This window comes from Teleopsis dalmanni, chromosome 1 (assembly GCF_002237135.1).
Source record: "Teleopsis dalmanni isolate 2A chromosome 1, ASM223713v2, whole genome shotgun sequence".
Taxonomy (NCBI): domain Eukaryota; kingdom Metazoa; phylum Arthropoda; class Insecta; order Diptera; family Diopsidae; genus Teleopsis; species Teleopsis dalmanni.
The window spans coordinates 89801236-89811426 of record NC_051846.1 but is presented as its reverse complement, the minus strand read 5'-3'; the positions used below and the strand labels follow the sequence as shown (position 1 = coordinate 89811426).

At 32.3% G+C, this 10191-nt stretch overlaps 2 protein-coding genes across 3 annotated transcripts; one reads left to right on the top strand and one right to left on the bottom strand.

Annotated features, from left to right (window-relative positions):
* The first annotated feature begins 5704 nt into the window (after positions 1-5704).
* Positions 5705-8427, top strand: LOC119670463 (charged multivesicular body protein 1b-like). Of its 2 annotated transcripts, none has more exons than XM_038080731.1 (3): positions 5705-5741; positions 7548-8013; positions 8074-8427. In XM_038080731.1, the coding sequence occupies exons 1-3, from the start codon at positions 5720-5722 to the stop codon at positions 8195-8197; spliced, it is 612 nt and encodes a 203-aa protein (XP_037936659.1). In that variant the 5' UTR covers positions 5705-5719; the 3' UTR covers positions 8198-8427. The 2 variants fall into 2 exon arrangements, with proteins under 2 accessions (XP_037936659.1, XP_037936658.1); XM_038080730.1 differs by lacking the exon at positions 5705-5741 and adding an exon at positions 7209-7473.
* LOC119670464 lies at positions 8371-8928 on the bottom strand. Its single transcript, XM_038080732.1, has 2 exons — positions 8772-8928; positions 8371-8718 (listed from the first exon to the last, which is right to left on the bottom strand). The coding sequence occupies exons 1-2, from the start codon at positions 8870-8872 to the stop codon at positions 8385-8387; spliced, it is 435 nt and encodes a 144-aa protein (XP_037936660.1). The 5' UTR covers positions 8873-8928; the 3' UTR covers positions 8371-8384.
* Positions 8929-10191: the final 1263 nt, after the last annotated feature.

Genomic DNA, 10191 nt, shown 5'->3' with positions numbered 1-10191 from the left:
TAAATGTATAGATTGTTATTTTAGCACCGACTATAGATTGTTATTTTGTTTTATTATTTTATTAAAAATTACATACAACTAAAATCTATTCAATTCTATGAGCGCAGATAAAAACTCATTCTTATATTTTCTGTGTCTAACTATTTTATTAGAATATTTTAGAATATTTAGAATAAATATTTTATTATTATTTCTTTTTTATATATACTCCCTTTTCTCTAAATCGTTCAATAAAAACTATACCTCTGCTTTTTTACATCCTTGATTAATTCTAGGAAAATAAACTTCCTTGCATATTGTACGAAAGTAAACAGTTTTATATTGGCTTCTATAGGCATCTTAATTTATTTAATTTTTGTTGACATTGATTGTGACGAGTTCAACATTCAATTTATATAATCGCAAAAATTTTAAAATACGCACAACAGGAAACGGAAATAAATGTCATTAAACCAGAAGAATCCACAAAGTCAAAAGCGGTACTGGTTTGCGCCATGTTTAAAGTAGTTCTGTGTCTCTATGTGCACTGCAATCATCATCTCCAGCACATCGACATGGATCGCCAGCGGCAATTACAAGCATCAACACAAAGTCAACATTATTTGTTTGGAATTGTATGTTATTGTGTTGAATTGTGGCTTCCTCTTTTTAACCTTGAGTGGATTTGAAGACATTCAGAGGCAACTTTTATTGTAGGTTATCCTAAGTCAATAGAGTATCTTCTCAAGCAGAACTTAATTGTTCGTTGGCATGTTTGAGTTTGTCTCTTTGAGTTTACGGGGAATTTTGTTTGTGATTAGTGTTGCGCACACCAATGAAGCAGGGAAATCATAGTAGCAACAGCGTATTTTTACGGCTCAATGCTTAAAAATTCTTTACAAGTAATCCCATTTCATTGGCAACTCAAAACTTGCATCAATTCGCGAAATTCCCTAATTTGTTATAAATTTTACTATTTTTTGCGTTTAAGCTACAAGCGCATAATTAGCAGCGTGCGAGCCAAGCAACTTTAAAAAGGCAGCGAGCCTCATTAATTAAGTGTCAGCAACACTGGCGCCAATTCGAGTCCTTCAAAATTCCTTTCACTTACAAACATCAAAACTTTAATTGAAAAATGAAAATATTGTTTGTGGAAATTATAATTATTTCTTCAAAACCCTGCAAATATTTAGTTTCACAAGTCAAATTTTAAGCTCACCAATTCTCTCCATGAGAAGGCAGATTAGCAGCCATTTTGGCTTGAATGGAATAAAAAAGAGTCTGGCAATTATGGCAGCAGGACGCCACGATAAAAACCATGAAGAAAGATTAAAATAATTTTATTTGGTCACTTGAGAAACTTTTGCACTTTAAATCATTTGTGATTTGATAAATTTTATTACTTATTGTAATTAATCGACAAATAATAAAATAAAATTAATTTAATTTAATTGCGAAAAATTAATTTTTTATAGAGTAACTGTTATTTTAAAGACCGAATTATGTATTTTTTACTCGTTATCTAATATTCAACTCCATGCCTTTTAATATTATTATTGTTATTATTAGGAAAAAATGCGAACACACCTATAAACGCTATAGGTAATAATAAACGCCTGAAGGAGTAATACTCATTTTCTTACCCAGCGTCTACACAACTTAACATACAGAAAATTTTTGTTTTAAGACAAAATTTCGTAAATAATATGTATTTGCGTCAACCCTATTCAGCTTGTTCCCAAAGCAAATTGTGCTATCCTCACAACATAATTTCATACCCTGTACTGATTATGCCATCCAAAACGCCCGGTTCAGGCATATCCAAGTAAAAAATACACTGGAAAAACACAACAAGCTTAACTGCAAAGTTAAGCTGCTCTCACATAAGCTATTTGTCATTTTACTTTGATAGGTGGGATCGTGAAGGCTATCCCCACGTCATTCCCCTGTATAACCTCAGCTTTCATGATCGTCTTACTTTTGCGCTTGCGCTATAACCCCAACCCTCTTTACTATAATCCTATCTCCCTAATCTCCCCATACTTTCTGACTTAGATAAACGTAGCCCGCTAGGTATTAAGTCTATCTGCTCTTATCTCTCTCCCCTAATTACTGGAATGAAGTGTCCACATTATTGTGGAAATCTTCTCCATTCATTCTTAAGAGGTGGTTTTAGTGGAATCAAGTCGCACACTGTGACTTTCGATGGTTTCCACATATTGTAAAGAAAAAACGTATTTGCAGATGACCATAGCTTATAGGACAGACACAACACAAAATACGACAAAAGAGAGGGGGAATACTCAATTCTCTAACTCATAAGATAAGCAAATATCAGCATGATTTAATTCTATCTCTAGAAGGTGATATTTAATAGCGACATATTTAGTCAGAAATTTAGTGATTAGTCTGAGTTCAGATCTGTTTCGATTTTTGCATATTTCTGTTATTTATTGAAAAGAACTCTTCAAATTACACAAATTTCTGGATGCATATTTTCGAAAATAAGTAGTTCATGCTGTTCTAAAGTACTAATACAGTACAATCTAAGTAGAAACAAATACCCACAACCGGACATGTAATTTTTTATACAAAATCCATACATGAATATGCTAAAAACGTTCGATAAGTCTAGATGTAAACATAATAGGTCTATTCCACGAGCTACTTGTAGTAATTTTGAGCAACACAGTGTTAACACAAGTGTGTTCCATCAGCAAATTTTTGAGTAAATGAGAACATCTGAAAGAGCGTAACATCCTTGTCGAAATTTGAAAATGCTACACTGACTTTACTTGTATATTTTATTTCAAGTAAAATTTGTGTTGATGTGTGAATCAGCTGTTTTGGTTTGAATTTAAACTTTTGTATCTCACCACTTCACACAAACCTGTTCCATGAAAATCTGTGTAAAGAGCGAAATTTAGCAGTTTATTTGAGTTATGCTCTCAGTTTGTACTTTACTTGTGTTTTACTTTAGCTTTACTACGAGTAGCTCGTGCAACAGACCTAATTTAAGTAACGATTAAGTGATTAATATTCCATGGACCAAAACCTCCATAAAAAGGTAAGCTTCGAATAAACGGAACCAGGTCATATTAGGATTAAAAGAAACAAAATAGTAAATGAGATTGCCACATGTTATACTTGACTGAGACTTTAAGAAGTAAATGATACTCAAAAAAGTACACTCCATTTGTACTAGCCTTGTCTTTCAACATATAGTATAAGAAACATTAATATCATAGAGACGCTGACCAAGCGCACTCTATCAGTGGCACAGAATTCTAAAAAATAGATATTATCAATACTATAACGGGAAATAAAGTAGACTTGAGAACATGATATATATTTATGTCTCAAATTGTCACGAACACATTAAATATATTTGTAGACTCCACAACTTGGAAGGTTGGAGGACGTTTAAAGAATTCAGCTTCAATCACTAATTATACTCGCAAAAACCATCGATATACTATAGTATAACTTCTACAAATATACATACAAGCATAGTCTTTATCTGGTGCATAACATAGTTGCTATTACACTACATAATCCTATCCGTGAAACATTCACTCAAAATGATATGTAGTATCGACAAAATGTTTCGCGTTTTAAAGCTGATTTATTTATCCTAAACGTTGCTAACCTAGAAAATGCAAGTAACAGAATATATTCAACGTGACTAATTATTACAGAGTACACAGAATCCAAGATAAGACAAAATTTCAAACAACACAAGTTTGATCCGATCACCAAATACATCGCTAACAAAGAAATGCAATATTATTCAATGCTTGTGTCAACTAGTATAACATAGATTTCCTATGTTTACGTAAATAAATCGAAAATCAATTGGTTTTTATGTGTCTCCTTTAATTTACTTCGACCCAAATAATTGAATATATAAGGAAGAATGGGTCAGCTTCTTTCTCACAACCCAACTAATACATCAGTCATGGTTGATAATATGGCTTTTATGAAGTACGAACCTTCGAAAGACTATGTGTAAAATTTCATGACATTTCGATTAGTCAGGAAAAAATGACAGTCGTTTAAATAAAGCTACTTTTGTTATTTTCAAAACAATGGATTCAAAACAATTTCGTGTGTTAATTTATCATTGCTTCTTAATGAAAAAAAGTACTGTACAAGCTCAGCAATGGCTTCAAAAGTGTTATTCGGACTCGGCTCCATCGAAAAAAACCATTTGTTATTGGTTTGCTGAATTTAAACGTGGTCGTACAGACACCGATGATGGTGAACGTTCTGGTCGTCCAATTGAGGTGGTTACTTCAGAAAACATCAAAAAAGTTCAGAAATTGGGAATGTGTTTACAATTATGCATGAACATTTCACCATGAGAAAGCTCTTTTCAAAGTGATTGCCGCGTTTACTCACAGTCGATCAAAAACAACAACCTGTTGATAATTCAGAGCAGTGTTTGATCATGTTTACACCTATTAAATCAGATTTTTTGCGTGACTATGGATGAAACATGAATCCATCACTTCACTCCGGAATCAAAACGATCATCTGAGTGGACTGCAGCCGGTGAACCACGTCAGAAGCGTCCAAAGGAACAACAGTCAACTGGGAAGGTTATGGCTTCAGTATTTTAGGATGCACATGGTATAATCTTCATTGACTATCTCGAAAAGGGAAAAACTATCAATAGTAACTACTACTCGGCATTACTGGATCGTTTGAAAGCAGAAATTATGAAAAACCGACCGCATATGGCAAAGAAAAAAATTTTGTTTCATCAAGGCAATGCACCATATCACAAGTCAATGAAAACTATGGTAAAATTGTACGAATTATACTTCGAGTTGCTTCTTCATCCACCGTATAGTCCAGATCTGGTCCCCAGCGACTACTGGCTATTCGCTGATCTCAAAAAAGTGCTCGCCGGTATGAAATTCATCTCAAATGAAAAAGTAATTGCTGCAACTGAAGCCTATTTTGAGGTAAAAGACAAATCCTTCTACAAGCACGGCATCGAGAAGTAAGAGAAGCGTTGGAATGATTGTATTGCCCTTGAAGGAGATTATATTGATGAGTAAAATCGATTTTTGGCAGAAAAAATTTGTTTTTCTTAGTTAGTCACCCGTATTATTGACTAAAGTGTTACTTCCATAATCTGCACACGGCATACGATATGGTATTGTTAAATCCCAATTTTTTTTCTTGTTTTTTGCTTTAAAAAGGTTTCGATGTTCCTCCGTGATTTTTCGCAATATTTTTAGAAACTTCGTAAATAAAAATTCGTGATATTTTACATAAAAGCCAATAAGATTAATAATTACATAAAGGCAATAATAATTTCTCGTGATTTATTTCGGATAAACGGATATTCCTGTAAACACCGCCTAATATATTAAGTTTTTCCAACAGAGGCCGCTGCTAACACTAAATTTTATATTCAGTTGTGTTGACAGTTGTATGCGCTAATTCGCACAAATAAATTTCAAGTCAGTTTTAATAGAATTGGCTTTTTTACTTTATAAAAAATTATAATATTCAAATTCCAAATTAATAGTAAAAAGTACATATCATGGAATTATCACGAAAACTTTGTAAAGAATTGAAGTAGAGTTTGTAAAAGGTTGTAGTTATTGTTAGTTGAAACTTGTTTTGAAATTAGCATGAATCATCCTTTAAGCAAAGAAAATAGTTGCATATGAAAATATTATTTATATCTGACAGATAGAATGCTAAACTTAAATTGAGTGACGATATGTTAACATCAGCAATGGAAAGTAAGCTTTTACATCTTAAATGTGCAAATAATCAAATACCATATATGTAAAATTAATATTTTATCTATTATATTACATTTGCTCTTTTTAGATTACCTTTCCACTCTGAAGCGTATGATAAAGGATTTGGAACGCAATTCCAAAGAATGTGAAAAAGAAGAAAAACTTGAAATATTAAAAATCAAAGAGGCCTTACAAAAGGGAGATATGGTCGTAGCCAGAATTCATGCTGAAAATGCGATTCGACAAAAAAAGCAAATGACAAACTATTCGCAAATGCAAACCCACTTTAATGATGTTGCGAAGCGTATATAATCTGCACTCATTAGAATCTTGAGTGTGAAGTCAGCAATTATTAGCTGCAGTTTATATACTTTTATGTTTTAATGTTCAATAAACAATTTTGTATTCTATATTTTTATGAACAGCAATTTTCTTTGATATTAATTTTTTCATCACTACATACGTCAAAAAGCAGAACTACTATGGTTGTAGGCGATGACGCGTGTCACTGTTTTGACTGTTGAGTGTTAAACGGTTGGAAAGGGTAGTTTGATTCAAACTACGTATTAATTACTTTTAGATTCACTTTTTCCTATTTTTTTATTTAAATAAAAATATGCTAAAAACCATCTATTGCTTAAATTTTTGACATAGAAAAAATTTTAATATTTATATTTACTATTTTATGATAAGTATGTGCATTATACATATGTATTAAAGATCTTGAAAACAATAATCTAAGCACGCATTATATATATGTAATAAATATTTACCGAAATCTATCAAATTTATTAAATAGCTTTTTTAAAACACTGTTTAAGATAAGTAAAATTGTAGTGATTATATTATAGCGGCTTTATTATATTTTCCAGAAATATATTGTAAGTTGTATGTTTCGTGCATTCGTTCTTGACATTATATTGCGACTGAAATCATTTAACTTATTATATATAACATATAAGATAAGCAGTATTTGAGAACGCAATGTATCTAATAATCTGTGAGGATTACACGTTAATACATTTGTGCAACTCTTTTATTCTAATATCATACTTTAATCAAAATGTTAGAATATGTTATGATTAAACAGATGACAATATTAAAATTATAAATCACATGACTTTTTTTTATCAGGGTACATCCACACCAAAGCGAACGTTTGCGATCGAACGAACTTTTGCAGTTACGATTCGTTCACTTTAGTGTGCATGCACCTTTCTAAGAAACCACTTGTAATATTATGTTATCTTACTAAATACATAGAGCACAGTAAGCAATATATAGAGCACAGTAAGCAAATATATGTCTTCGCAGAGCATTGAATATGTTAACAAAAAAATATGTTAACAGATTTTTGAAATCTATTAAACTATTTTTGATAAGAATTCTAAAATTTTAATATAACATTTTAGTAATTTGCACAAAACCATAATAAAATCATTTGTTCAATTAAATTATATATTACGAAGTGTGGTCGATGCCTAAAATTTTTCTCGCCGCTAGAGGCTGCTGTGTCTGTGCAGTACATATGTTTACTTGACATTTCTGAAAACGAGAATGAATCATTTCTAAAACAAGCAACAAAAAGTACGTCATAAACAATAGAAATTAATTAAAAGATTATAGCAAAAATTTTTGACTGTCAAAATTAAAAAGTGTAATTAATTTCCTCATTGCTTTTATTAAAATTTCAAACTGGGTAACGACATGTCTACATCAGCAATGGAAAGTGAGTTTTTCTTCCATAGATACGCAAATAAGTTTGAGTCATTAATTTATTTCAACTATAATTACTACTTACAGAGCATCTCTTCAATCTGAAATTCGCCGTTAAGGATTTAGAACGTAATTCCAAAAAATGTGAAAAGGAAGAGAAACTGGAAAAGATGAAAGCTAAAAAGGCCATACAAAAGGGAAATATGGATGTAGCACGAATTCATGCTGAAAACGCCATTAGACAAAAAAACCAAGCTGTGAATTATTTGCGTATGAGCGCTAGAGTTGATGCAGTAGCCAGTCGTGTTCAGTCTGCACTCACAACAAGAAAGGTAACAAGTTCCATGGCAGGCGTTGTTAAGGCAATGGATGCTGCTATGAAAGGCATGAATCTTGAGAAAATATCGTCTCTGATGGAGAAGTTTGAGTCGCAATTTGAAGACTTGGATGTACAGAGCTCAGTTATGGAGAATACAATGTCAGACACTGTCACTACATCTGTACCACAAGGAGATGTAGATAACTTGTTACAACAAGTGGCTGATGAGGCAGGGTACGGAAACACCAAAATATTGTTTTTTATATATAGTAAATAATTTATTTATTTATTTAGCTTGGAGTTGAATATGGAATTACCCAGTGGTGTTCAAAGTTCCACAATTGGTGCTTCGACTCAAGTATCGCAGGAACAAGACGAGCTAACACAGCGTCTGGCACGCTTGCGACAAGCTGAATAATTAGCCTGAAAAGTTTTTACATTCGAACAAGCCGTTGAATCACGCCTCAATAAAGGCAATTTGTATTTCTTGAATTTAGTTACATATATTTTATTAAAATTAAGCTTCGTAAAAAACGAAAGCATTGTTATCACTTAGTGGTCTTATATAGCTTTCACAATAAACCTTAAAACAGCCAATCATTGTTTTAATTTTGGACGTCATTTCCGTCTGGGAAAGGTAATTTTATGTATTCACCGAGACTTCTATCGGGAGTTTGGAATTGGGCCGTGTTTGCAACTACATCCTTATTAATAGACTCAACTGCAAGTTTTTTTGCACGCTGTTTTTTTTCCTTTGGCTGCTTTTCTTCAGTGTCTTTCACCTTAGGTTTTCGACCGCGTTTTTGCTCAATTTTTCTCTTTGGGTTCGCTGCAACCATTGGTATCGAGCGCCAACCATCGTTGAATTTATCAAGGCGACGCTTTAGTAGCTCTATATCCCGTTGCTTTTTTCTTAAAATCCTGCGCGTCTTATTAATTCTGAAAACAATAGTTATATGAATCGTGAAACAGGACTTAAGTTTTGAGCTTACCTTAAAACAATTCGCTCATTTTCTGTTTGTATCTCCACGCATTTCTGATTTAATTTTTCCGTTAATAATTTAAATTTCATATTCTCATCAGACACTACCATTTTAACTCTTTTATATATGCAAATTGCAATTAAATTTTATTTCACGCAAAACTATTCTGGACAATTAAATATATTTTATTTTGTTTTTATCCGCATTCTTCTTCGTCAAATAATTCACAATAGAAATTTGTGACACACAACCTAATAAATATATAAAAAAACACTCCTCCGATGAATAATAATTTAGCTTATATAATAAGATTAAACTGGAATTGTGTTTCCGTTACTGTTGGAACAATTTATATTTGCAACAATCCGTAATTTATTTACACTGAGGAGCATGTGTGCAAGCAGTTAAAAGTAATTAATAAGGCTAAAGCGAATTCGCAAGCTGTTAAGTTGTAATATTTATATCGTACATTAAAAGCATCTTAGGACGTGTGCGAGTTAGGCTAAGTTGATCATAAACCAAATGGGAGATTTTTTGCACTGCACACATTTAGCCACTTATCAACACATTGCTACATTATGGACACAACTTAGAATTTTCCTCATTTAGAACGCAACTTAGCCTAATTCGCACACGTCCTTAAACACGTTCACACCGTCATATTTAGACGGTTTTTACTCATTATAACCACTAATGAGGCTGATTTACCATACAAAGAGTTTTCACATATACGAGCTCATTATCAATAAATCAGCTCGTTTAAGGCAAAGATATCCAATGCAACCCTCAAAAATAAATTTCCTCAAGGGAAATTACCAAATTTTGAAAAATGTGTCATATGTAATATGTTGACATAAAAGAGTCTTTTCAATAGATACGATTTTATGAACGTATAATAGTTAAGTGGCAGAAGCTTTTTACATTTGTAAAGAAGTCCTTGGTGCCATACTCGATCAAATGCTTGAGATATGTCCAAAAACGCTGCTGAGCAGTATTCTTTTCGCTCGAAAGTGGTCTGTATTTTTTCAACAATTCTATGAATTTGCTCAATGGTTGAGTGTTTTCTTCTGAATCCAAACTGGTGGTTCGGAATTATTCGTTTCGACTCGATTACCGGCATAAGACGTTTTAAAAATAATATCTCAAGAACTTTTGAAAGAATGGGAAGGAGACTTACTGGACGATAGGATTTTACATCTTCAGCTGGTTTCCCTGGTTTTAGTATCATCTTTATTTCGGCAACTTTCCATTGATCAGGGATGAAACTTTTTAACAAGGATGCATTGAAAAGATGAGTAATAAATATTAAAGCAACATCTGGAAGTTTTTTAAGAATTTCGGCAGTTATGAGGTCATAACCAGGTGCCTTTTGATTTTTAAGAGATTTAATTGTAGAAATTATTTCTCGTTTTTTAAATTTCCTAATTGG

Excerpts from the sequence above, each read along its gene's own strand:
- LOC119670463 (XM_038080731.1), top strand. The coding sequence starts at position 5,720 with ATGTTAACATCAGCAATGGAAA. Across the intron at positions 5,742-7,547 it reads GTTAACATCAGCAATGGAAA|AGCATCTCTTCAATCTGAAA; the intron begins GTAAGCTTTTAC and ends TACTACTTACAG. Across the intron at positions 8,014-8,073 it reads CAAGTGGCTGATGAGGCAGG|CTTGGAGTTGAATATGGAAT; the intron begins GTACGGAAACAC and ends TTATTTATTTAG.
- LOC119670464 (XM_038080732.1), bottom strand. The coding sequence starts at position 8,872 with ATGGTAGTGTCTGATGAGAATATGAAATTTAAATTATTAACGGAAAAA. Across the intron at positions 8,719-8,771 it reads AATGAGCGAATTGTTTTAAG|AATTAATAAGACGCGCAGGA; the intron begins GTAAGCTCAAAA and ends TATTGTTTTCAG.